The 27,112-nt window shown below is 53.2% G+C and overlaps 2 protein-coding genes across 2 annotated transcripts in view; one reads left to right on the plus strand and one right to left on the minus strand.

Moving 5' to 3' along the window:
* Megf8 (multiple EGF like domains 8) overlaps window positions 1-18,293 on the plus strand; it is a 40,375-nt gene extending 22,082 nt beyond the window's left edge. Inside the window, exons 27-41 of the mRNA XM_027945854.3 lie at window positions 9-216; window positions 689-869; window positions 1,414-1,577; window positions 2,182-2,326; window positions 3,721-3,952; window positions 5,105-5,228; window positions 5,412-5,625; window positions 5,751-5,965; window positions 9,458-9,665; window positions 9,843-10,002; window positions 10,429-10,621; window positions 11,083-11,253; window positions 11,394-11,524; window positions 11,945-12,077; window positions 15,333-18,293. Of these exons, the coding sequence (XP_027801655.2) occupies window positions 9-216; window positions 689-869; window positions 1,414-1,577; window positions 2,182-2,326; window positions 3,721-3,952; window positions 5,105-5,228; window positions 5,412-5,625; window positions 5,751-5,965; window positions 9,458-9,665; window positions 9,843-10,002; window positions 10,429-10,621; window positions 11,083-11,253; window positions 11,394-11,524; window positions 11,945-12,077; window positions 15,333-16,601 (3,748 nt within the window). The 3' untranslated portion in view covers window positions 16,602-18,293. The remainder of the gene's footprint in view (window positions 1-8; window positions 217-688; window positions 870-1,413; window positions 1,578-2,181; window positions 2,327-3,720; window positions 3,953-5,104; window positions 5,229-5,411; window positions 5,626-5,750; window positions 5,966-9,457; window positions 9,666-9,842; window positions 10,003-10,428; window positions 10,622-11,082; window positions 11,254-11,393; window positions 11,525-11,944; window positions 12,078-15,332) is intronic.
* Window positions 18,294-24,298: 6,005 nt separating this feature from the next.
* Window positions 24,299-25,246, minus strand: Cnfn (cornifelin). Its single transcript, XM_027945950.2, has 3 exons — window positions 25,136-25,246; window positions 24,603-24,739; window positions 24,299-24,507 (listed from the first exon to the last, which is right to left on the minus strand). Exons 1-3 carry the CDS (start codon window positions 25,242-25,244, stop codon window positions 24,418-24,420), a joined length of 336 nt encoding a protein of 111 aa, XP_027801751.2. The 5' UTR covers window positions 25,245-25,246; the 3' UTR covers window positions 24,299-24,417.
* Window positions 25,247-27,112: the final 1,866 nt, after the last annotated feature.

Here is a 27,112-nt window from a genome sequence, read left to right on the forward strand (position 1 = left end):
GGCCCCAGGTACTCGGTGAGTGAGCGACGGTGGACACAGATGCTGGCTGGAGCTGAGGATGGAGGCCCAGGCCCAACACCCCGCTCCTTCCACGCAGCTGCCTATGTGCCTGCTGGGCGTGGTGCTATGTACCTGCTTGGAGGACTCACAGCTGGGGGTGTCACCCGAGACTTCTGGGTCCTTAATCTCACCACCCTACAGTGGCGGCAGGAGAAGGTGAGCACCTGTCTCCATCCCCCAGGCAAAGAGGGCCACAGCAGCTCTTGTAAGCTTTCCACCAAAGGAAGCCATCTCCCAGAGTTTCAGCAGGAGTCCCCAAGTTGAACTGCACTTGCTGTCTTGGGTTACATTGTAGTCGCAAGCCAATCTCTGGCCACAGGCTTGTGATGCTTTGGCTTATGAGGCTGGAACACAGGCTCACCCGAGAAGAGAAGCAGGGGCTTCCCACAGGCACACCAGGCTGCTTGGGCCTGGAGAAGTGGAGGAGGAGTGGGCAGAACTGACCAGAGTCTGCTGCACACCTGCCAGGGCTCTGTTTTCTTAGAAGGTCAAGGTCTGACCAGCCCCAGGAGCTCACTCCCTCCTTAGCAGTTCAGAGGGAAGGGACTGTGGGACTGAGTCTTGTTTCTATCCACAATGTAACTCCAACTTCTGGCCCCCTTGATGACCTTGACCCTTTATCCCTCAGGCCCCTCAGACCGTGGAGTTGCCAGCTGTTGCTGGTCATACTCTTACTGCCCGCCGAGGCCTGTCTCTGATCCTGGTAGGCGGTTACTCCCCTGAAAACGGTTTCAACCAGCAGTTGCTTGAGTACCAGCTGGCGACTGGCACCTGGGTGTCTGGACCCCAAAGCGGGACACCTCCAACAGGTGGGGCTGGGGCTGGGCTTTGCGTAGGCTGTCCGCTCCCATACTCTGGTTGCTGCCCACTGTACCCTTGTTATTTCCCTTCCCGGACCCTAACCTCATCCAGAATCTCAGGAAACCATCTCTGGTGATGTTCAGTTTCTGTTTAACTCTCCCCCACTTCATGATGACCTGCCCACCTCCTGCCCATTGTGGCCATTCTCTCCCCCCACCCCCAGGTTCTAAGATCACTGTCCCTCAGGGGCTGTCCTTTCCCTATCATGCTTTTACATGCTTTTATCATTGTCCCCTGGACGTTCTGTCACCCTGTCTCCCTCCTATGAGCTGTTCATAATCACCCAACTGTTGCTTTCTCTCTTCCCTTTCTCCATGTCTCTATTGTCCTTTAGAACCCAAGGAGAGGGAGGGGTTGAGAAGGATTCCTTGGTCTCTGGCTTCAGGGTGTGGTGGGGTAGTGGTGTGGTCACCAGAAGGGGAGCCCAGGAGGTGGGGGGGCATTGCTGGTCAGCCTTTCTCTGCCATCTCTGGCCATTCTGCCCCCCTCCAGGTCTCTATGGTCATTCTGCGGTCTACCATGAGGCCACCGACTCCCTGTATGTGTTTGGGGGCTTCCGCTTCCACGTGGAACTGGCAGCCCCTTCCCCAGAGCTCTACTCCCTGCACTGTCCTGACCGCACCTGGAGCCTGCTGGCCCCTTCTCAGGGGGCAAAGGTCAGGAAAAATGGTCCAGATAGATGACTATGGGGAAGGAGGTGCCCAGGGACTGGTTTCCTCCTCAATTCCAGCCTCCCTTCCTTTCCAGTCCCCTACACTGAACCGTAACATCCTTAGATCTCCTCTTTTTCCATCCCTGATTTGGAGGAAAGAATCCTCTCCAGGAGGTCAGAGGCATGGGTTCTGCCCTTTCTCTGCCCTGACTTTCTGTGTGGCCCTGGCAGGTCCCTTCCTCTTCCTGGGCCTCCAGGCTATAAAAAGTAGAACTGGGACCCCTAGTTCTTCCTGCCTTACCAGGTCAAGGAGGTGGGTGTGAGAGAATAAGGAACCTTCTGTACTGGTAGGAACAATGGCTTGTGCAGTTTCTAAGTCCCTCAGGGCAGGGAGAGGCAAAAGAAGGCACTCCAGGGAGCCTCAGGCCCTCCGGTGGCAGGAATGTTGTTGTTCATCTTAGGGGGTCTGAGCCAAGTCCCTGGGGATGACTGGGGGAGCTGGTGGGGGGTAGGAAGGGAAATTCAGGGGTGGCAGGTGGGGGGATGGAGTACATGGAACAAGGGACAGGGCTCTGACAGGCCATCCCTACTGTGTGTTTCCCCAATAGCCCCGTCCCCGACTTTTCCATGCTTCAGCTCTGCTAGGGGACACTATGGTGGTCCTCGGTGGGCGCTCAGACCCTGATGAGTTCAGCAGCGACGTCCTGCTCTACCAGGTCAACTGCAATGCCTGGCTTCTGCCCGACCTCACCCGTAAGTCCCCTTTGATCTCCCTGGGAGAGTGGGGAACACCCTGGAGGAGGCTTGTCCCTGTCCTGGGACCCCCCACTCATTAGAAGTCAATCTGATTTCCTGGGACTCACCAGCAAAGCACCCACCCCCCATATAATCTAAAGACCATGGGGATGCTCTCTTTTTTTTCCCTTAGAAAATTTACTTTTTATTGTGACTGTAAAAGTAATAATATTCATTGTATATAATTTATAAAACAGGAAGGAAAAAACACCCAGAATCCTACTCTTTAGAGAGAACCCCTGTTGGATGCGGGGAGTTTCCTTCCAGACTTTGCTGTTCATGGGTTAGAAGTGGGCTTTTTTTTTTTTTTTTTTAAACCATTTATTTTTTAGTTTTAGGTGGACACAATATCTTTATTTTACATTTATGTCGTGCGAGGATTGAACCCAGTGCCTCATGCATGCTAGGCGAGCTCTGTACCACTGAGCCACGACCCCAGCCCCTAGAAGTGGGCTTATATCTTGCCCTTTTTTCTCTTTTCTTTGCCATGCTGGAAATCAAGCCCAGGCCTCACTCATGCTAGCCAAGTGCTCTACCCCCAGCGGCACCCCAGCCCTTGTATTTCACTTAGCAGAGGGAGTGACTGTGTGTGCTTCTGGGCCTGTCTCCTTTCCTTTTTGCTTCTTTTTCTGACCCCTAATGCACTTTTTCTCTTAATCTACCCTTCCTACTATTCTCTCTCTCTCTCTCTCTTTTGAGAATTAAAAAAAGAAAACAAACAAACAACAAAAAAAAACCCTGCTAGGCGTGGTGGCGCACACCTACAATCCTGGCTGCTCAGGAGGCTGAGGCGAGAGGATTGCAAGGTTGATTGCAGCCTGGGCAATTCAGTGAGACCTGCTTTCGAAGCAAAAACTAAAAAGAGCTGGGAAGGTAGCTCAGTGGTAAAGTTCCCCGCATTCAATTCAGTACCACACAAAACCAACCAGCCCACAAAAAACTGAGGTGAAATTTGTGTAACATAAAACTACAGATAGGACTGGAGGGGTAGCTCAGTGGGAGAGTGCTCGCCTAATATGTGCAAGGCCCAGGGTTCAATTCCTAGCACCACAAAAATAGGTCAATAAAAATGATCAACTCCTTGGCATTTAGAGCCATTGCAGTGTTGCTCAGCCACCACCTCCCGTGTGGTTCCCAAACATTTTCCTCTGCCCTTGTCCTCCCTGGCTGCCTTTCTCTGTTTGGTCTGCCTTTCTCTCCCTCTCTTTTACTGTCTGATTCTCCTGCCCGTTTGTCCTTGTCTGTCGCTTCACTGCCTTTCTCCTTTGACCCTCCCTGGCTTTTCCTTCTCTGGGTGTCCCTCCTTGACTGACCTCTTGGGTGGTCTCTTTGAACACCCTATCTTTCCTCAGGCCCAGCCTCTGTGGGACCCCCAATGGAGGAGTCTGTGGCCCACGCAGTGGCAGCAGTTGGGAGCCGCCTGTACATCTCTGGGGGATTTGGTGGAGTGGCCCTGGGCCGCCTCCTGGCACTGGCCCTGCCCCCTGACCCCTGTCGCCTGCTGCCCTCACCCGAAGCTTGTAACCAGACTGGAGCCTGCTCTTGGTGTCATGGGGCCTGCCTTTCCGGGGACCAGGCCCATAGGTAACCACAGTGACCAAGAGCCCATTGTAGGTAGTAGTGGTTCCTGTTGAGGGTAACTGCACCATGGGCTGGGAGGGGACCTCAGGAGTATATTGATGTGGTTCAGGGTACTGGCTTTCATGTGGGAAAGTGGGTGAATCATCACTGGTGGGGCAGCCTGAGCCAGCTCCATCCGGGAGCCTTGTTTGTGGGCTCGGGTCTCATTCTGGAGGAGCTGGTTCTGAATTGAGCCTAAATGAAAGATAACAGTTTAGAGCAGCAAAGTCTAAAAGCGGGCTCTGTGTGGCATGTTTGGGAGATAATCTGACCTGAGGGAGAGTGAGACTGACAGGGTGAGTGGGGTCATCTCAGAAAGGGCTTCCACTGCCTGACTGAGGCACTGGGCTCTGTCCAGCTCCACAGTCCCTTACCTGAAGTTTGGGATCCAAACATTTCTGCAGGCCCAGGGGTTCATAAATTCGCTCCAGCTCACTCATTTGGCTGCTGGATTATCCTGAACTGACTCAAAGCTATTTGTGGGCTTTGTTTGTCCCAAGAAGTGTGTCATTACATTAACTGCAGGAATATTAATGGGTTTGATTATTGGGGGTGGGAGAAGCACCTGAGTGTGTGTGTAATAGTGGGAGCACCCACTGATTTTTTAAAACCTGGAAAATTCTAAAACCTATGCGCCTCCAAGGATTTAGGGGAAGGGATTGTGGATCTGCACTGTGGGCAGCGGGGAGCCATGGAGGGTTTGAACAGGAAGGGGAGGTCAGGCCTGGGCAGGGAGATCCCTGGAGCTGTTGTGAGAGGTGGAGTAATGAAGAGAGGCAGCAAGGGGACTCAGGTGCTGGCTGTGGGGAGAGGAAGAGCCCTGAATTGGGCAAGGGCCTGTAGGGAAGGGGAGAGGAGATGGTCAGAGAAAAAAATTCAGGAAGCAGAGGGCTCAGTGGCTGAAGGGGCAGGAGGGCGTGGGGTATTTTCTGATATTGCTGGCCAGGGTGACAGGTGAAAGTGATACCATCTGTCACAAGTGGTGGGGAGGACAAGGATCGGGAGGCCTGTGCAGGGTCCATCTCAGGATACGGTATGGGGGAACAGTAGGACCACATCCAAGAAGCCGAAGGATGGGCCTGGCTGAGTATGTGAGCCACACCTCATGATCTCCAGGTTAGGCTGTGGAGGTGCCCCCTGCTCCCCAATGCCTCGATCCCCAGAGGAATGTCGACGACTCCGGACCTGCAGTGAGTGCCTGGCCCGCCATCCCCGCACCCTACAGCCTGGAGATGGAGAGGTGAGTGGCTTGTGCAGGGAATAGCAAGGAGTGGCAGGTAGAGGGGCAGGAGGTGGAGATCTGTGGCCAGCTGTCCAGGGTCTCGGGAACCACTGAGCCCTTCAGCAGTGATTGGATGGGAAAGACTGTCAGAAGGGGAACTGAGAGCCCTGCAGACCCCACCAAGCCTGCCTCCTCCTCCAGGCATCAGCCCCCCGCTGTAAGTGGTGTACCAACTGCCCCGAGGGTGCCTGCATTGGGCGCAATGGGTCCTGCACCTCAGAGAATGACTGTCGCATCAACCAGCGAGAGGTCTTCTGGGCCGGAAACTGCTCAGAGGCGGCGTGTGGGGCTGCTGACTGTGAGCAGTGCACCAGGGAGGGCAAGTGCATGTGGACACGGCAGTTCAAGAGGACAGGTGAGCCTGAGGGCTTGGGGGCCTGCACTCCCAGGTCTGAGGGAGGAAGCCTGGGCCTGGACCCCTGGCCCTGAGGCAGGAGGGCTGGGGGCCAGACTGAGTTCTAATCTGTGTCCTCTACCCAGGGGAGACACGCCGCATCCTCTCAGTGCAGCCCACCTATGACTGGACATGCTTCAGCCACTCTCTGCTCAATGTGTCTCCAATGCCCGTGGAATCATCACCCCCACTGCCCTGCCCCACCCCCTGTCACCTCCTGCCCAACTGCACCTCGTGCCTGGACTCCAAGGGTGCCGACGGGGGCTGGCAGCACTGTGTCTGGAGCAGCAGCCTCCAACAGGTACTACCCCTTGCCTCTCTGCCCTCAGTGGGTTTTCTTTCTCCCCTGTCCTCCTCCTTCCATCTCCCTGGCTGTAGCCCCGCCATGCCTTCTTCCTCCTCACACCACCTCCTTCCCTCTTACACATTCCCTGCTGTTTTCTGTGCCTCCTTCCCGGACTCCCCAGCCCCTGTGTCTCTCCATTGCTCATTCATGGTCTCCTCTCTGCTTTCTTTCCATAACTGTCGTTTCATGCCCCCTCAACCTCCCTTTTCTGCTTTCCTGCTCCATCTGTCTACATTGGGAGCTTCTGGTTGCAAGAAATGCTGCCCCCCAGCTGCTTTCGTAATAAGGAGGTGGGGTGTTCAGTAGAACAAGAAGTATTGCTGCTCTCTGGCTCTTCGGCCACACTGCCTGTGGTCTCAGTGATTCTCCATACATCTGTGTCCTTCGATTTCCTTCAGCTTCATCATCAACAAACAGGGCCTCAGCCTATATACTTTCTCATAGGGCCCTCTCATGGTGAGTTTGCTTACATTTTCAAGGGGAAACTCTGACCCAGCTTGTGAGGCAGGTGTCCAGCTGTGGTCCACTGAGACATGGCTGGGGAGGGCTGGGAGCATGTGGTTCCAATGGGGCAGGGCAGGTGAGAGCTAGTCTGTATTCTTGGGTTGGAGGGGTGATTGGTGTGGGCAAAGCAAGCACCATGTGTCCAGGAAAGCCTGTCCCTTGATTGCCCAGCACATCCTCTCAGCTTCCAGAAAGTTCATTCCAAAGATGCCTTCACCAAGTGTGATTTAGCTGTCCCAGGTACAAAGGTGTTTGCCTCCTACTCCACCCCAGTGGGGGACAAGACAGATTCACCTTCCACCATCATCTCTAGTAGGAAATGAGTCTCTGATTCCCCCCAACATCTGTTCCTCATTCACACCTTGATTGTGCAAGACCCAATAGAGTCCTGCCTCCTCGTTGGCCACAGCCCACGAGCTGGTGATCACCTCAGCCACCACCCTCTCACCTTGGACAGCAGTGCAGGGAAAATGGGACACTTACCATTAGAACTTCCATTTTGAGAGGTGACAATAATATCCAACCTGTTCCAGCCCAGGAGGTCAGGGTGTGTAGGACCTCAGGCATCTATGGCTAGATGCCTGCAAGTGGCATCTTGGCTCATTTGTCTTGTGATCACGGGCTAAGGTTCCAAGCTCAGGGTCCAAGCTCAGCTGGGCCTGGGTTTAAATCCAACCTTGTCACATTCCAGCTGTTTGACTTTGATTGAGTGACTTGTCCTCTCTTAAATCTCAGTGAGTAATGGGAAATGGGAATCATTATCAACAGCTTATTCCATAAGGAGGTCATATCAGTTAAGTAGGAGAATTTACTTAGAGCACAGAACAGTACCTGCCATCCAGTAAGGAGTCATAGCTAGTTACTGCTGCTGGTGTAATGAGCACTGGTGGGAGGACTGATCTACTGTCCTGAGTTCCACCCACTAGGAGGATTCTTTACCTCCATGTCAGATACTCCCAGAGGATACCCGTGAGGGTTTCTCAGAGGACTATCAGTGTGGCAGAAGGTCAGAGGACCCTCTGGTGTTGGTCTGCTGCAAACAGAGGCCCTTTGCCTTCAAACCTGAGGTCCTGGCAGTACAAGGCCTCCCCAAATATTCTTGAGATTTCTATAATTTGTCTTTGTGGGGATTTTTGGGACCAGAAGGCAACACCCGAACATCTGCTGTCTCACACAGCTCCCCCAGCCCCTCCCAGTTCCTCCACACCCGCTAGGCTTAGATGCCCGAAGAGCCCAGGCAGCTCAGGAGATGAGGAAGCTCCAGGCAGGAGGCAGGAGGATGTGTGGGGCCTGTGAATCGGAGGGACAGCCTGTCCACGAGCCAGGCAGCACAAGGTTGATGCTGTGTGTGAATACAAGGGGACTTTTGTCTGATATGATTTCTATGAAATCTCCTAGCTTTAAGATGTTGGCTCAGATCTTTAAAGAACATCCCCCACATAGGTCAAATATCCCCACATAGGTCAATAGCTGTGGGCTCTAAACCTGTTATGATTTGTTCAGAGACTGCCAGATTCGAACTATTTGCATTGTTCTCTGTAATGGCTTTAACCTCACCCATGGCAGGCAGCTGAGTGCTCTCCTCCCTGGCCTGGCTCCTTCCCTCCTCCCTCCTTCCCTCCCCCCCTTCAATAACTTCATTATCGAGCACCTTGCACTTTGCTAATCCATGGTGTATGTCAACAGGCAAGCTGGGATTGTCTCTGGAACTTACTGTTCACCTATTTTTTCTAGGAACACAGGAAATGCAGGGTAGGTTGTTGGGCCTTATTGTTCGCTGCTAGGAAGGTCACAGCGGGAAGTTCTGAAGTGCTTTTCAGGACCCAGGACTCTCATTGCCTGCTCCTGGATTGCCCCACCATCTGCCAGTGCACGCACTAAATTTAGATCTGGAAGCCCAGCCTGGTAGAGAATATTTTTGAGATTTTTTTTTTTTTTTTTAACAAGAAAAAGAACACGCAGGATTTATTACATGCCTTAGGCATGGCAGTATTAGACTCCTTGGCAGAGAGTCTGCCTCTGGCAGTTCCGCAAGATGCGGCTCCTGGCAGGCCCAACCCTAAGTGCGCTCAGAGCTCCGACCACGGCAGCCGGGTTTTCTATTTCAGGATTGCAAGGCTGCTTTTGCTTTTTCTTAAGTGCTTTCAGGCAGCCAGACGGGATAAATGTCTTCCCTCGTCTACTTCACTTAGGGTCTGTGCAGTAAATAAAAAGTGTATAAACCCAGGAAGTTCCCAAGGGTCTAAACCTCACTGTGCACACGGTCTGGGTCCCCACACAGAGTGAAGGCTTCTGAATCGCTGCCGGGCCCCTCATCCAGGACTCGGCCTCCCAGCTGGGAGGGGAGGACCTTTTTGCCTTGCAGCCAGGACCACATTTGTTCTAAGCAACTGTGGTTCACGGCCCTGCTTCTGACCCTCTTCTGTTTGGTCCTGGGTGGTCGCCTTCAGAGCTACCAGGAACAGAAGCACCTGAGCTGGGTAGGGAAGAGGAACTTGCTGCCCCAAGACAGTGGTACCTTTAGGACATGGGATATAAAGTCCACGCTGCCCTCATGAGGGGCTGGGAGTGGAGCCTGTAAAACTGCCTCTCCTGTCTTTGGGATATGAGGTCTCGTCTCCATCTCTCTGGCTACTGTCTTCTGTGTCCTGTTCATTGGTGTGTTTTCTGCTCATCCAGACGTCCTCCAGCCCCAAATGTTCCCCCAGCCCAAGTCTATGTGATCTCCCATTTCCTCTGACCTCCCGGCCCCACTTCCAGTCCTGATGTCTAGTTACAAAGGCTTGAGTGAGAACACGTGATGGCCCAGCTAATGTCCTGGGCTGACTGTGGCCAGGGAGGGGGGAAACTCAGAGAAGAGGTGCTGTCCTGGGAGAGCGCCACAGTGTTTGATTTTCTTTCTCTGCCTCTCTCTCCCCATCCCCATGTCTCCTTCCTGAACAGTGTCTGAGCCCTTCCTACCTGCCCCTGAGATGTATGGCTGGAGGCTGCGGGCGGCTGCTCCGGGGCCCCGAGAGCTGCTCCCTGGGCTGTGCGCAGGCAACCCAGTGTGCCCTTTGTCTGCGGCGCCCTCACTGTGGCTGGTGTGCCTGGGGGGGCCAGGATGGGGGCGGCCGCTGCATGGAGGGTGGACTCAGCGGCCCCCGTGATGGTGAGAAGGGTATGGGAGCCAGGCAAGAAGGCCGGTTTGGGTCTGGGGCAGAGAACATGGGGACACTGGGGTTCATCTCAGAAATGGAGCTCAGAGGAAGCAGGGACAATGACCTGGGTGGCTGGGAGCGGGTGGTGTAGAGGTTCCCCAGGCTAAGCCTTGTATTCCTGGGGCCAGGGCTGACATGTGGGCGTCCTGCGGCATCCTGGGCCTTCCTGTCCTGCCCCCCTGAGGACGAGTGTGCAAATGGGCACCATGACTGCAATGAGACCCAGAATTGCCATGATCAGCCCCACGGCTATGAGTGCAGCTGCAAGACGGGCTACACCATGGACAAGTGAGGCTGTAGGCCCTGTGGGATGTGGGTAGGAGGAATGGGCTGGCCAGACTGGGGGGAGACCCCGTGGGAGCAGTGAGGGAAGAAGTCCAGAGCTTAGCCAGACAGGAAGGATGAGCAGCCCGAGGCGGGAGGTAGTGGTGTTGATCCAGGGAGGAGGAGAGTGGTGAGCTTGGCTGGGGTGGGACAGGATGGTGAGGGAGACCAGGGATGGATGAATGTCACAGGGGCCCAAGAAGAGGGAGGATTGTGGGCTAGCTCCTGGAGGAGGTGGTGGGTGGACCCCAGAGGGCAAGTGGTGGAATAGACGGGGGCTGAGCAATCAGGTGGAAAGAAGATAGGCAGCTTGGAAGGGCCAGGCCATGGTGTTAGGAGACAGGCCCCCGCCAGGGCCACCTGCCCTGACCTTTGCCCTGACCCCTGCAGTGTGACAGGCCTGTGCCGCCCCGTGTGCGCCCAGGGTTGTGTGAATGGCTCCTGTGTGGAGCCTGACCACTGCCGCTGCCACTTCGGCTTTGTTGGCCGCAACTGCTCCACAGAGTGTCGCTGCAACCGCCACAGTGAGTGCGCGGGCGTGGGGGCCCGCGACCACTGCCTGCTCTGCCGCAACCACACCAAGGTGGGCACCCAGGGCCGCCTGACCTTGGGACCCAGGCCTTTGCTTGCTTTTAGCCTGTGCTCAGGCTCCCCCCGCCCCCCCAATGCTAGGGCTAGAACCCAGGGCCACCTGCATGCTAGGCAATCACCCTGCCACTGAGCTAACACCCCAGCCCTTGAACTTAGGCATTTTGAGCCTCATTCTGAGCCCTGATAAGCCACTCATGGGGAAGCAGTGGCAGAATCCTGTCCCAGGGAGATGTGAGAAAACTTTGGGGACACTGTTGTCATGGACAGTGGGGAGACTGGGCCAGGGAGGGTGAGCATGTGGCGCTCAGGACACAGGGCTGGAAGTGAGCCCGTGAAGGCAGGGGCAAAGTGGCGGACAGGCTGGGACCGTAGATACCAAGTGCCAAGGCTGCGTGTCCCCCGCCCTGTGATTCTGCAGCCCTTCTGACCACTCACTCTGTCCTGGGTTTCCAGGGCAGCCACTGTGAGCAGTGCCTCCCGCTGTTCGTGGGCTCAGCCGTGGGGGGCGGCACCTGCCGGCCCTGCCATGCCTTCTGTCGTGGTAATAGCCACGTCTGCATCTCCAGGAAGGAGCTTGAAATGGCCAGGAGGGAGCCAGAAAAGTACTCCTTGGATCCAGAGGAGGTGAGAGTCTGGGTCTGAGGGATGTGGGAGCAGGTGGCCTGGACTCCAGGGTCCTAGAGGAAGAGGGGGATGGGGCCTGGACACCTGGATCCCAGGGAGGAGGGGGCTGCTCCATTTGTAATCACCCTGTGCTTTTCCAGATTGAAAACTGGGTGACAGAGGGTCCTAGTGAAGACGAAGCTGTGTGTGTGAACTGCCAGAATAACAGCTATGGGGACAAATGCGAGAGCTGCCTCCACGGCTACTTCCTCCTGGATGGCAAATGCACCAAGTGAGAGGAAGGGGGTTGGGGCCTTGCCTTTGCCCTAGGAATCATTCTGGACCCCCCAGCCTCCAGTCTTCTGCTCTCAGTCATAAGAAGATAAAGTCCCCAGGGGGCTCTAGGCCATGGCAGGGTTGGGAAAATGAGCTGAGCTCAGACGAGAGGCCCCCTCCCTTAGAAGCCAGAGCTGCGGAGCAGCCCGGATGGAGACAAGATGGGGGAGCAAGGAGAGAGGGTTGCTGAGGGGAAAGGTCCCCAAATGACCTTCCCATTCCATGTTTTCCTTCCAAATGTTCAGGGAGCTGGAGTCAGTCCAACCTAGGTTCCAACCCTGACTGCCATTTAATGACTCTGCGGCCTTCGCTTGACCTCTGTGAACCTCAGAGGTCATGGGAGCTCCATAACCCCCATTCTCTTCTCCATCCTCAGATGCCAGTGCAATGGCCATGCAGACACCTGTAACGAGCAGGACGGGACGGGCTGCCCATGCCAGAACAACACAGAGACTGGCACGTGCCAGGGCAGCTCCCCCAGTGATCGCCGAGACTGCTACAAGTACCAGGTGAGGCTGGAGAGGCAAGTTATGGGCCAAGTCCATATCTGCAAAGGGTCAGAGGTGGGATGAGGTACCAGTCCTGGGCAGAACTGACACATGGTTCTGAACCTGTGGTCTTTGGATCAAGATCAGCTTAATAAATTGTTTCTGAGTCAGTTTCAGGCCCTGGGCAGTGATCTGAGGACCCAGACAGGCCTCTGGGATTTCCCAGACTGCTGCAGAGACTATCTCCATTATATAGTCATAATTCAGAGGTTGCAGGTAATGGAAAACCCATCTCATGGTAATTTAAGGAGAAAAGAAAATGTATTGAATCTCAAAACTGACGTCTGGGTCTACCACTGCCCACAGGGGAGAATGCGAAGTTCCTGGTGTGCTGGGCACTTCTGAACCTCATGTTCCTTGTTCCCAAGTAGACGTCCTACTCTCTGACCTCACTGTGCTTTCCCTGTTTTCACGAACAGCCCAGGCCCTTTCATAGCTCCTTGCTTTGCCTCATTGCCACTGCTCAGAATGTACCCTCTCTCTCGTTGGGTGTGGTGGCGCACGTCTGTAATCCCAGCGGCTCTCAAGCTGGGGCAGAAGGATCGCGAGTTCAAAACCAGCCTCAGCAAAAGCGAGGCTGCTGAGCAACTCAGTAAGACCCTGACTTTAAATAAAATGCAAAATAGGACTGTGGATGTGGCTCAGTGGTTGAGTGCCCCTGGGACCCCAATCCCTGGTACCATCCTCCCTCCCCTACAAAAAAAAGAATGCACCCTCTCCCATCTTGTCTTTTTGGCAACTCCCACTTTGAGATGCAGCATAAACACCGTCTCTGTGAAACTCTTCCCAATTATTCCAGATTTCCCCCAAATTTCTTGTTTTGCTACTTCCTATTGCACTTTGTACATTTGTTATAGTAATATTTGGGAATCCGTTTTGAAACACTCTTCCCTCATGGCTTCTCAGGCAGGGACCTGGCATGTAGCCCTTGGATATGTGCTTGTGGAATGCTTCTTCACTTAGAATGGTCAACAGCTTAGCAAAATTTAGTTTTCTTTGACATTGTATTCTCTCCCCCTGAGGGATTAAGTAAAAGCTCCCAATGGGGAGTTCACAAGGTTTACTGTTACTGATTTAACCACATTTTGAGGTGGTTTTTTTTTTCTTATCAATAATCAAATGTAAAACTTGGGCTCATGGAACACGTGGTTAGAAAGCATTGGCCTTTGCCAATGGCGTTCTCCTAAAATGTCCCCTTCGAGATAGTGTATAAGCTGAGATTTGGTAAAAGACAGAAGTGGGTCTTGGCTGTGTTCAGTCTACAAATTACTGAGTTAATGACAGATGGGGTGGGGTAGAGGGTGGTCCTTTGAATTGTGCAGGGTGAGGGTTGTTTTGAGAAAGAAGATTAAAAAAATTGAGGTCTGGGTTCTGCCTTCAGGAATGGCCACATTCACGTTTCACACAGTGGCCTCAGGAGTCTCCTTGTGTCTGGACTCTGCTTTGCTCAGTGTCGGCCTCTTTCTCAGGCAGGTTTTCCTCATGTGGCTGCTCCCACCCAGTGGCCTGGGGCTAACAGAGGATCTCCTAGCCATTCTAATACCCAGACCCAAACCCCCTTGAGTCCATTTCCCTTTTCTTCTGCAGAGAGGAGGCTCCTGGAGCACCTAGCTGCCAGGCCACAGGCTTACCTCCCCCAAGGAGGACAACTCATGCTCCCTCTTTGGAGCACAGCTCCACCACCCACCTTCTTTCTCCAGGGAAGAGAAATCTCTTGCTCACCTCAGTCTCCTCCTCCCACCTACAGGAACACCCAATCTGCAGAATTAAAACTCCACCCAAGGTGCCTGTTTCCAAGCCTTAAACCTCCAGCATTTCCATCCTGGACCAGAATTTTTGCTTTCTTGGTGTCCGACCAGAAGGCTCTTTGCCCTTTACTTGACAGTCCCAGAGATTATTCCAGACCTCTTTCTGTAGCAGCTCCATTGCCTGCTCTGAAGTGGCAGGTTTTTTCAGTTCTAATAATCAGCGGTAGTAATATGTGGCGAGTGCCTGCTGCTGAGCTGGGCCCTGTGCTGCAGAGACAGTGGCAACAGCTCAGAGGTGGAAGGCTTGTCAAGGCTGTGCAGGGGCCTTGGTGAAGTACAGACTTAAGAGGAAAATAGGCTCAGAGACATTCAGCGTTCTGCCCCAGCTCAGGCAGATGGTAGTATTTGGAGCCTGGACGGACTTGAATGGTTTCCACAAAGCTGAGGAATCATAATAGTGATCATTCATCCAGTCAACAAGTATTTATTGAGCACCTAGTATATACCAAGCACTGTGGGAGGCACTGGGGACCCAGTGGAGAACAGCACAAACAAAAGGTTCTGTCCTTACAGAGTTTACATTCTCACAGAGAAGTCAGGAGTTACCAGATGAGTAAGTCACACATTGTGTGTACACAGTGGTGAGTGGGAAGGAGAAAAACTAGGCAGAAGCTGGGGTAGGGCTTGTTAGGTAGTAGAAATGGTAGATACAGTGAATGAGGAAGAAATGGTAGATAGTGGCACTTGCAGCCAATGTGAGTGTGTCACATGAGTAGACATATGAGAATAAGCCATTTAGACAGAGGATCAGCCTGTGCAAAGATCCTACGGTTGAAATGTATCTAACAGTCCAGAAGCACCTATGTGGGCAGTTAAGATGGACAACCCTGTGCCAGATGCTGTGTGTACGACATCAGAAGTCCCCTGAGCTGGGTGTGGTGGCACATGCCTATAATCCCAGAGATCTGGGAGGCCAAGGCCAGTCTGGCAACTTGTGAGACCCTGTCTCAAAAATAAGGATAAAAAGAGCTGAGGATGCAGCTCCATGGTAGAGCACCCCTGGGTTCAATCTCTCACACTGAAGGGAAATAAAAAGAAGTCTCCTGAGCAAGCGTTGGCTCCTGTCTACATATAGAGGAAGACTCAAGCTCAGAGAGGTTAGGGCACTGGTCTAGAGGACACAGCTAGTGAGGAGTTAGACCCCAACACAGCTCTGCACCGCTGAGCCTCAGAGTGCTGGAGCCACTGCGGGTGACACCAGGGACAGCAGTGCTGGAGAGTCAGGTTCTAGCCGTGTTCGCACTGTGGCTGGAACATTCTAGAGTCTCACATGACAGTGGCTGGGGCACTGGTGGGGACTTAAGGCTGTGGCTGCTGACAACAGGTGCAATGTTTCTGTCCTGCTTGGGGGCCAGCCCTGTACCATGCTCAGTCCTGATGCCCACCTTCCCCTGTGTCCTTCCCACAGTGTGCCAAATGCCGGGAGTCTTTCCACGGGAGCCCTCTGGGCGGCCAGCAGTGCTACCGTCTCATCTCGGTGGAGCAGGAGTGCTGCCTGGACCCCACCTCCCAGACCAACTGCTTCCATGAGCCCAAGCGCCGGGCTCTGGGCCCTGGGCGCACTGTACTCTTTGGCGTGCAGCCCAAGTTCACCAACGTGGACATTCGCCTGACGCTGGATGTGACCTTCGGTGCTGTGGACCTCTACGTCTCCACCTCTTATGACACCTTTGTGGTCCGTGTGGCCCCTGACACCGGCGTCCACACTGTGCATATCCAGCCCCCACCGCCTCCACCCCCACCCCCGCCTCCTGCTGATGGAGGGCCGCGGGGGGCCGGAGATGCAAGTGGACCAGGGGTTGGGAGTGGGTCGGGCCCCCCAGCAGAGCCACGGGTTCGGGAGGTGTGGCCACGGGGCCTGATTACATACGTGACAGTGACGGAGCCATCGGCAGTATTGGTGGTGCGCAGTGTGCGGGACCGGCTGGTCATCACCTACCCACATGAACACCATGCTCTCAAGTCAAGCCGCTTCTACCTGCTGCTGCTGGGTGTGGGAGACCCAAGTGGGCCAGGCACCAATGGCTCAGCTGACTCACAAGGCCTGCTCTTCTTCCGGCAGGACCAGGCCCACATCGATCTGTTTGTCTTCTTCTCTGTGTTCTTCTCCTGCTTCTTCCTCTTCCTGTCACTTTGTGTGCTCCTCTGGAAAGCCAAGCAGGCCCTGGACCAGCGACAGGAGCAGCGCCGGCACTTGCAGGAGATGACCAAGATGGCCAGCCGCCCCTTTGCCAAAGTCACCGTCTGCTTCCCACCAGATCCTACTGCCCCAGCCCCTGCCTGGAAGCCACCTGGGCTCCCTCCACCTGCCTTTCGCCGCTCTGAGCCCTTCCTGGCACCCCTGTTGCTGACAGGGACTGGTGGCCCCTGGGGACCCATGGGAGGAGGCTGCTGCCCACCAGCCATCCCTGCCACCACCGCTGGCCTGCGAGCTGGGCCCATCACCCTGGAGCCCACAGAAGATGGCATGGCTGGTGTGGCCACACTGCTACTCCAGCTGCCTGGTGGGCCCCACGCACCCAATGGTGCCTGCCTAGGGTCAGCCCTTGTCACGCTGCGGCATAGGCTGCACGAGTACTGTGGGGGTGGCGGGGGTGCTGGGGGCAGTGGGCACGGAGCTGGCGCAGGCCGGAAGGGACTGTTGAGCCAGGACAACCTCACCAGCATGTCCCTCTGACCTGCCAAGGGTCCTCAGCCACAGCAACCGAGTCACTTGATGGGACCACCCTGGACTGGGAACCCTTGGACACTGTCTCCTGAGAGACCACTGGTTCCCTCCCCTTCCCCCAGGGTCTCCTTTGTTCTGCATTCAGCAACTATTTATTGAGTACCTACTTTGTGCCAGGCACTGCTGTAGGCACAGAGCAAAGCAGGAAATGAGAGGATTCCTTGACCTTATCTGTTGGGTTCTAGTGAAGGGAGACAATCACACATACACACACAGCAGGGTGGTTCCAAAGAGGGACAAGTGCTGTGAGGACTCTGCAGGCTGTGGCAGTGTGGGACTGGTGTAGTGGATTGTGCATTCAGAGAAGCTAGGCTGAGAAGCACAGGATGTGGCCATGGGAAGACCTTCAGGAAACATCTTTCAGACAGAGGCAAAAATAAAAAAGGCCAGGAGGTGGGGATCAGCTTGTTTTATTGGAAGGCCTAGAAAACTGGCCATTATGACCCAGATCAAGTGTGAAAAGATGAAATTAAGGACAGGTTGGATGTTCTGGTCCCAGGTAGGTTTTTGGTTTTATTCTCAGGGTAATGGAAAGCTGTTGGAGGGTTTGGGAGGGTGACAGGATCCATGACTGTTGAAGCAGTTGTTTAGCTGAGGTGTGGAGAATGGATTCGAGCAGGGGGAGAAGGGATGGCGGTGAGTGGATCAGGGTGGTGGCAGTGGTGGCGAGGGTCGGGGCCAAGTGTAAGATAAGTGTAGAAAGGTTGCAGTGGTGTGGAGGTCAGGGTAGGAAGGGAGCACGTTCTGGGTGACCCTAACTCTAGCCTGAACCACAGGAGGAGAGTGGGTTCCTTTGTTAAGATGGGGAAAATGGGGCTTGTGGAGAAGATAAAGGGTCCAGGATTCAGGGATGAAGATATAGTCCAGTGGCGACACTTTTCTAACCACAGGGCTCTGGGCTCACTCCCCAGTACCACACACAAGCCCAAGTTTTAATTTGAGATGCATTTGACATCAACTTCAGTCAGGTCCAGGTGGACACACAGAAACCAGCAAGAGTGTTTCAGCAGAAGGAATCGAGTAGTGGGAACTGGTGGCGCTGCTGAGAGCAGCGGCTGAGAACAGGTGGGACCGTGAGGTGGCCCAGCAGTGAACAAGAGCAGGAAGCAGTTCCTACCCCCTTGGGCTGGAGGGACAAAGCTGAGTGGTAACATGACCTGGGACCAGGGTCACCTGGTGAAACCAGAAAGATGGGCCTATTGGAAGGGAGCCTCAGAGGGGACAACCCCTGCCTGAGATGCCCCCCAGGTGGGCATGGGTGTTGGTGAGGGCAGGGGTACCAAGGTTGGAGAGGGACTTGGTGGAGTGATCACCCTGCAGCTCTTCCAGACAGTGTGGCCTTGACAACTTTGGAGCACTCCCTAGGGGCCACCCTTACCCGAGCCCCGTCTTGGACTTCTGAGCTCCTCTACCCCTTGAAGGCCATTTCTAACCATCTTCCTGAACTTGGGACTCTCCCCCAAGACTCCAACCCCTAGTTGCTGTTTTGGTCCTTGTGTGACTGGGACCACATCCCCTTGCTGTGGGGTCTGCAGTCTGAGAGACCCCCCCATGTTACGTGCATGTCAGAGGCAGCAGGGACCACCTCATCTGAAGAGGAGGGGAGCTACTGAATCAACAAATAAAGAGTGTGGGGGACGACCCAGTGTCCCAGTGTGATCTTTGTGCAGGGGAGGGAGGAATGGACGTCAGCCCTGCACTGGGTCAGTTGGATAAGTGCCCATATTGTGGTGCACCTCCAAGCCCTGTGACCTGGGCTTGTTTCCTGTGTCGCTTGTAGGTGGTGGTGGTGGGAGGTGGATATGGCGGAACTCTTGCTTCCCAGAAGGAATGAACCAAGGGCAGCTGGGACAGGAAGTTCTTTGACCAGGAGCAGGGACCTTGCCTTAGGTGCCTGCCATAAGGAGAAAGTTTGGCTCAGAAGGGAAAACAGACTGCCTTCGTCCCAGGTTTTATTCTGGGCCCTAATGTAAGAAGAGTTCAAACCAGGCAGCATGGAGACTGAAATGAGGCCCTAGCAACATGATCTTTCTCTAGTTAAGTATACTCTCAAGGTCAAAACTGAAAGCATCATGGGAGGGTCCCAAACCCTTGGACAAGCAAGAGCCCGGACTGAGGGCAGGGAGCTAAAGACCTCTATTTTCCAAAAACCTGTATTGCCTGGGCACTTGCTGGGAGTGCTCAAAAGATCCCTTTCTGCCCAACCTGGCCCTGAGCACAAAGCTGGCTGCTTCAGGTGTGCAGGTGAGAACTTGGCAATATGTTAGGCTTGGGGAGTGCCTGAGTCCAGTGGCCCATGGATAATATGGTATTTGCAGACTTTGTGGGTAATTTAGGAGATTTTCAGGGATTACTCTGACCACAGTGCCTTTATGCACTGATGGTAGTACTACCCTCCAAGATGTATGTGACTATGAACTTGGTGTGTATTGAGTATCATGTGCTGGCGAGTTGGCTTGGCATGTTACTGCTGTGGCCTCATTTGATTTTCCCAAGAACTGGGTGAGGTAGGAGTTGTGTGATCCCCATTTTGAGGGGTGGGTATTGGGGATTGAACTCAGGGCACTCAACCACTGAGCCATATCCCCAGCCCTATTTTGTATTTTATTTAGAGACAGGGTCTCACTGTCTTAGCCCCTTGCTTTTGCTGAGACTGGCTTTGAACTCACTATTCTCTTGCTTCAGCCTACCGAGCCACTGGGATTACAGATGTGTGCCACCACTCCTGGCTGTAATTCTCATTTTGCAGATGAGAAAGGATCATAGACATCACTTGGCTGTCGAGTGAGTGGCAGCTGCTATTTGAACCCTTGCCCAGTGTCTGCCCCGCATGTTGTCCTACCTCCTGGGAAAGGAGCCCTTCCCTTAGCACAGGTCGCTGTAGCTGACAGCTTCCCAGCATGAAGCAGGCCCTAGAGCCAGGGTTCAAATTGGGATTTCTGTTTGGGATAAAGCAAGCAGAATTGACCAACCTGGGAGCTGAGGGTCAGCAGTGAGCCATGCTACTTGGAGACAAGAAACCCTGAACCACAGGAGAGTATATCCTGCCTAGAAAGGAGCAAAAGTTCTTCAGATCTCTGCATTATGCTTGGACTCTTTAGGTAGGGAACCTTCCTAGTAGTCACCCTGTAACTTAGCCTTCCTAAACAGAGCATATGCTCTATGACTGGCCCTTTTCTCTGTGACTCAGAGCCAGTCTTCCTTTGTCATCTGTCACTGACATGTGTATGCCCCTGTGTACTTGCCCTGTAGTGCATGCATATATACCCTTCAGGTTGATCTCTCAGCTCTCACTTCTCTCTGGACGCACTTGAATGCAAGAGGCTTGTATTCCCAGGGTGAACACCTGGGAATGGGAGGTCAGAGGCCTGGATTCTAACCCACTTGTGGCTGCCAACATAACACCCTGGAGACTTAGGGAAAGGGGGAACATTCTACCAAGGGTCTATAACCCTCCAGGCACTGTGCAGGGTGCTTGGCATGAGTGTTTCAGTTTTCCCAACATCAACACTGAAAAACTTATTCTCCTATTTTGTGGTTTTGAGAGCTAAGTCTCTTTAAAAACTCCGGGCAAATTAAGAGGCAAATTGGATTCTGATACAAACTGACTCCATTGCTCCACACAAAATCATCTTTTTTAAGCCTATGCCATCCACCTGGGATCACCTACACTGGGTCCCACACTATTCTGGGTGCTGGGGACACAGCAATGAACGAGGTCCCTACCTTTCTAGAGTTGATAAACCAATGAGGTACCTGATAATAAGTAAATGATGCCATATCTTGGAACGTGGCCAGAAAAGGCAGTAAAGGGAGGGAGGTTAATACTTGCAATTTAAGCCAAGTTGGGAAGAAAATTCCTCTCTATAAGATGATGCGAGCAGCAGTGGGGGTGAGCCAGACAGCATCTGAGGGAAGATCCAGAGCAAAGCCCCTGAGATAGGAGTATGCCTACCTCGCATTTAGAGAAGAACAGACCCACATGGTTAGAGCAGAAGAAATGAAGGGGATACAGCCTGATATTTTCAGCCTGAAAAGGAGAGTGGATGGAACAAGATGGGGGCAGCACAGTGGGTAGGAGTGAGATTTGGGGTATATTCTGAAAGTAGAGCCAACAGAATCTGTTGACAGCTTGACACTGGAGGAAAGGGACAGGGACCTAGTAGCCGCCACAGAGCTTGCTATTTCCTAAGATTGGGGAGAATGTGGGAGGTGGAGGGGTGGGGTGGGCCAGAAGTTAGGTTGGAATATGTTAAATTTGAGGCAGCTCTTAGATATTCTAAGTGAAGATATCACTTGATGGTTACATATGCAGATTGGGGGGGAATAACATTAAATAAGAGTGACAATATGTTAATGTGGGAATAGTCTACCATATACACATAGTAGTAATATTAACAACAATGATTAATTGAAGTCACACTTTGGCCTTTCTTTCTGTTCTATCCCTTGTCCTTATAGTAGCATTTTGGCATATTAGGGATTGATATCCTCAGAGGACAAAACAAGCTCAGAAAGGTTTATGAATTCACCAAAATAACACAGCTAGTAAGTAGTAAGAGTTGAGATCAGATGCCAAGTCTGTCCAATTGTGAGACCTGAACATACTCTGACCTCCTAGTTGCTTTTGCAGAAAATGTTACTGAGCAAACATGGGTCTGCTTGCTGCACAATGGAGCCATTAGTTGAGTGGCAGGGTGGTGGGAGAGAAAGGCCTTTTATTCCAATGATGATCACAAGATGGCAGACCAGCAGTCTGTTATCCTAAAGGACCATCTTGCTGGAAGCTGATTTAGGAGTGGTTTATACATATAGGAGATGGCTGATTAGTCTGGTGGGTGCCTTTTGACAGGTGGGAGTTTGAGGCCAGAAGATGCTCAGCTGGTCTTTCTTTCTTTTTCTTTTTTTGTATTGGACACTAAACCCAGGGGCACTTTACTGCTGAGCCACATCTGCAGTCCTTTTTACTTTTATTTTGAGATGGCCTCACTAAGTTGCCTAGGGTCTCACTAAGTTGCTGAGGCTGCCTCAAGCTTTCGATCCTCCTGCTTCAGCCTCCTGAGTCACTGGGATTACAGGCATATGCCACCATGTCTTGCCACATATGGTCTTAATAGTCAAGTTATAAGACATTTTTCAATTCTATAGATCTCAACAAAAACAGTGGACTTACATGCAATTCAGTGGACAGGCCAGAAGCTCTGTTGCTGATCACTGTAGGAAATGAAAGAAAGCATACTGCCAGGCACATATGTGTTATCCCAGCTACTTGGAGGTTGAGACAGGAGAATCCCAAGTTTGAGGCCAGCCTCAGCAACTCAGCAAAACTATCTTTGAATGAATGAATGAATAAATAAATAGGTCTGGAGGTGTGGCTCAGTGGGGCAGCCCTGGGTTTAATCTTTAGTACCATAAAAACAAAATAAAGCAAAAACACACTTCACCTGGCTATTGTCAGACAAGGGTCTGATAAAACAAGGGTCTGACTTGTCAGACAAGGGTCTGGCTATTGAAAGACAAGGGTCTAGTGAAGTTAAATATGGAGTTGGGCACGCTAAGGGAGAGAGAGAGTTCTCTCCCTTAATGCTTAGCTTCATAAAGAGGGTTGATTGAGAAGGGCAAGATCCAGAGCCCTGAAATTTCAAGGCACTAGGTGCTCCTGGAGAGGGTTTGCTGGGTGAGCTGGTTAAAACTCCTTGGAAAAGTGCCATCCCTCTCCCTCTGACTCTGAGCTCAGAGACATAAGTAGAAGCCAGAATAGTCTATACCCCTGATCTGTTGGCCAGCTTTGTCTTTCCCTGAGCTTGTCATTAGTCCTAGACCTGCAGATTTGGGGTCAACCAACAGAGGAGTTAACTTTCTTTGCACAGTCCTGCCATATACACTCAAACACAATGTGAAAACAAGTGCTCTGGGCAGTGCTTCCTGCGTAGCCTGAGGCCCCAACGACTCAGGTCCTTGCAGAAGTCAAAATCCAGCTCCCAGAGGCTCCTTTATTCCAGACAAGCTCTGTCCTGGATGGGAAAGGCCATAGGACATTCCTCGGCAGGATTCTAGTCTTACTGGAGACTTGGGAGGGCAGCTTGGCCCCTGGGCTGGGCTGAATTAGGAAAATGGAAAATTGAGCCCACCATCAAATTGTGTCCTCAACTTCAGCCATTAGGGAGGGGTATTGCTAAAGATGGACTAGACAAAGTGCATTTAACCAAAGTACACATCGATTCCATTGAATTCTCAATTTCTGTTCTAGGTGCTATCAGGTGCTGTCATGTCCCCACCTCCTTCACCAAACCTCCCTCTCCACCCAGATTCCTTCCTAGGGAGAAAAAAAAAAAATGATGTAGGTGGAGTGAGTCTGAAAATTAAAAGTGACATAAAAATATATTTGTGAAGTATAGACAAAAAAGACTCCCAATCACTGTTTAAAAATATTTTTTTAAAATTTATTTTTATGTGGTGCTGAGGACTGAACCCAGTGCCTCACATGTGAGGAGCAAGTACTGTACCACTGAGCCACAACCCCAGCCCTCCCAATCACTTTTTGTACCCAAATTTTATTTCCCTGAACTCTCTCTGTTTGGGACCATTGAAAGCAAGTTTCTTATGTTCTTAGGATCATTCTAAAATTTAGGTAATATGGGGAGAGAGAGAGAGATAGACACATTACTAGAAATGTCTTTAATTTTAAAAAATTAGGGGCTGGGGATTTAGCTCAGTTGGTAGAGTGCTTGCCTCGAATGCACAAGACCCTGGGTTCCATCCCCAGCCCCGCCCGCTGCGCACACACACACACACATATACACACACACATACAAAATTAGCTTGGTCTGGGGATGTAGCACAGTGGCAGCACACTTTCATAGCATGTATGAAGCCCTGGGTTCAATCCTCAGTACCATAGTAAAGGGAAAGAAAGAAAGAAAAGAGGGAAAAGAGGGTTGATGAAGCCAGGTGCAGTGGCGCACCATTGTAATCCCAGCAGCAAGAGAGGCTGAGGCAGGAGAATCACCAGTTCCAGGCTTCAGCAATTTAGCAAGGCCCTCAGCAACTCAGAGAGAACTTGTCTCAAAATAAAGAGCTCAGTGGCAAAATGCCCCTAGGTTCAATCCCCAGTACAAAAAAAAAAAAAAAGAGGTGGGAGTGGAGAGGTGGGGGAGTGTTCATTGAACTAGAAAATCCTTAGGATGCCTTTTCAGTTCCATAGAGCCTTAAGCTTGGAAGTTCTTTGTTTTGGAGATAAAAGTTCCCCAAACCTGTTAGTAGAAGCATGAAGCCAAAAGTCCACACGTATTGACTGAATTTAGGGGAAGGCTTATATATATATATATATATTTTTTTTTTTTTTTTGAACTTTACTGTTTGGACTCCGTCCAGACTGCCTTTCTAGTTTTGCTTATTTTCAGGATGTGGGCAGAGCTTCACAATGTGCTGCTAAGGGGTTTGTGGTTTTGCTGGGTTAGTAAGAATACTTGGCCTCAGAGAGGGAAGACTCACAAAAGCCATATACACAGCCTGTCCCATCAGACGCCAGACTCCACCAAACTCCGTGTGCACCTAGGCATCTGTCATGTCCCCACCTCCTTCACCAAACCTCCCTCTCCACCCAGATTCCTTCCTAGGGAGAAAAAAAAAGGATGTAGGCGGAGTTGGTTTTCAGGTTTTTATTGTGGGTGTATTTTGGGCGGTGAGACCGACGGCGGGGCAGGCTCTCCCGGGAGGGATAGGAGGCGTGAGTGGTGGACTAGGAGGAAGAAGGGGGACGTCTTTACTCTCGAATCTTCAGTTCCCGCGCCATCTGGCAGAGGGCGCAGGGCAGACAGAAAGTGAGGGCCGCCCAATCGTGCCCGACGGAACCCTGGGGGGTGAAAGAGAGAGGTCAGAGCGCTGCCTGGGGTCCCACGGTGCCAGTCCCCAGCCCCCGGCTCCCGCGGGGCTCCTCCTGGCGCGCACCTGGATGCGGTAGCGCTCGCGCATGCCTGTGCGGATGGAGTGCAGGCCGCCGGGCAGGTACGGAGCGCAGCAGCACTCGCCGAAGTCGTCGGAGATGCGGCAGGCGAGGCACAGCGGGGCGAAAGTGCCACACAAACCTGGGCGGGGCGAGGGCCGTCAGGGGCGGAGCCGATGGGCGCCTCCCGCCCGCTGCGCCCCGGGTGAGGGTCCCGGAGGGAATGGGGAAAAGAGGTCCCAGGGGGAATTAGGGTCGAAGGAGGTGGTTTAGTGACAGAGAGCGTTTGAAGAGGGAGCGGGGTCACAAGTGGGAAAGTTGAGGGTCCAGGGTGGTGGCTGAGGGGGGAGGTTGAGGGTTGTAAGATTGCGAGGTTGGGATCCTAGGCGTGTTGGGGGTCCCAAGAGGGGGCGAGGGTTAGAGTGGAACTCAGAGCCCGAAGAAGGGAGGTGGAGTGGGATTAGTAAGGTGGACGTCAGAGAGGCAAAGTGGCGTACAGGTGAGCTTCCCTCCCCTCCCTCCTTCCCAGGGCACTTACAGACGGGCATGTCATTGCAACAGTCCGTGAGACCCGTGTGCCAGTCACTGAGCTGGGACTGATAGCAGCTGCTGGCGCACTGGGGCTGACTGGTCACCGGGTAGGACATGGCTGCAGAGGTGGGAGAAGAGGATCAGCAGGCAGCCTTAGTGCCTCCTGAGACCAGCGCCCCTGCCACCCTTCCCTCTGCCGGGCAGTCTGGGCAGGGCCACCAGGCCGCCCACTGAAGGGACACCATTGCTCCTCCCAGTTCTTTTCTGCCACATCTATGCGTCAACATCCCAGTCTGTCCCTGTTGCCGCTGCCTCCTGCACATCTGGTTGAGCTGAGGGTAGGGGGTTCCTGCTGGTCTGAGGAAAGATGGGCACCACATCTGGGCAGGGCCTGAACATGTAGCCTCCTCCTCCACGTCTGGGCCAGGGGTGCTAGGTTCCAGCATTTCAGGGACCTCTGGGATGGAAGCAGGTGCCATTTGTCTTCAAAGCCAGGATGCCCAGGGGAGGGAGACGGCCAGGTTCCAGGTACTGGGAGGGTTGCTGGTCCATCTAGCGATCCCACCTTTGCCTTTCACGTTGTCGTGCATCTCGAACTGCATTTTGCTGGCCCTGAGGATGTGGAGCTGTGGACGTCGGAGGTGGCTGCGGCAACCGCTGCGGCAACAGCTGCGGAGTCTGTCCAAGGGTTGCCGGATACTGGGGAGGGGAGGGCAAGGGACTGGGGCACTGGGGGCAAGGCTTTCAGGGGAAGGGGAACTGGGGAGAAAGAGGCCAAGTCAGCCTGCCAGCTGGGAGAGACATGGAATCGGGGATGGATAGGGTGAGGGCGAGAGACTCGCCCATCTCTTTACAGCTGCCCGACAGATCCCAGAGGACCCTTCTCAAAGCAGAGGCAGAGATGAAGAGAGAGACCAAGAGAGAGATAGGCAGAGGCAGAGACAAGGAGAGAAGGAGATCACAGCCAGGTGCCCACAGAGGTCCAGCACCTCGATTCCTCTGCAAGCCCATTTCACAGAGGGAACACTGAGGCTCAGAGAGGTAAAGAGAAATGCCCCACTGTGATGGCCCAGGCCAAGTGGATTAAAATAATACTGGGCCCTTGGATTATCAAACTCAAACCAGCCCTGCTCAGATTGAGAAGGCTGACTCAGGGAGCATTGAGAAGGACAGAGGTGCCAGCCTCAGAGCCAAGGGCCTTGGGAAGGGAAGGGTGCTCCTACCTGCAGGCAACGACGGAGTGGAGATGGAGACAGGTGAGGGTGACACAGGCACTGAATTCTCTGTCTAAGGCCAAGAGCTGCTTATATGGGCCTGGCCACGCAGCTCTGGGCGGGGCTCTGACAGAGGTGCCCAGGGAGCCAAGCCGGTCTGGCTGACCCTCTTCCCCTCACAGGGATTTCCCGCCTTCCCTCTGCATTCCCCACCCCCCACTTCCCTTCCACCTCACCTCTGCAAGTGTGTGTGTGTGTGTGGGGGGGTGTCATGGATGGAGATGGAAACAGGAGTGGGAAGAGACAGAGATGGAGAGACAGGGAGGGACCAGGGGCACAGCTGGGACAGCTCAGAGGCCAAAAGAGCAGGGAGACAGAGACAGGCAGGAGAGTGGCAAGATGGGAGGGAAGGAGAGAGACAGGAGGACACAGAAAGATGGTGAGAGACAAAGAGGCACACAGATCTGGAGAAAAATAACAAAAAAGGAAGTTAGGATTTGGAGAAGAGAGGTGCAGAAGTGGAGGGCTACAGGGAGGGGCAGGTGAAGGGGAGCCCGGCAAGGGGCAGGGGAATGGCGGTGAGAAAGGTGGGGTGATGCAGGAGAGAGTCTGGAGTGGGTTTCTCCTTTAAGGCTCTCATCATGCTTAGTGACTTCACCCTGCCTTCTTCCTGGGAGACATGGTTCTCTCATTCAAGGCCAGGAGATGGGGCAGGGGCAGGTGGGTGAGTGTATTTTGAGGAATGATTCATGTAGGGACCAAGGTCAGGG

The sequence above is a fragment of the Marmota flaviventris genome, chromosome 18 (genome assembly GCF_047511675.1).
Source record: "Marmota flaviventris isolate mMarFla1 chromosome 18, mMarFla1.hap1, whole genome shotgun sequence".
Lineage (NCBI taxonomy): Eukaryota > Metazoa > Chordata > Mammalia > Rodentia > Sciuridae > Marmota > Marmota flaviventris.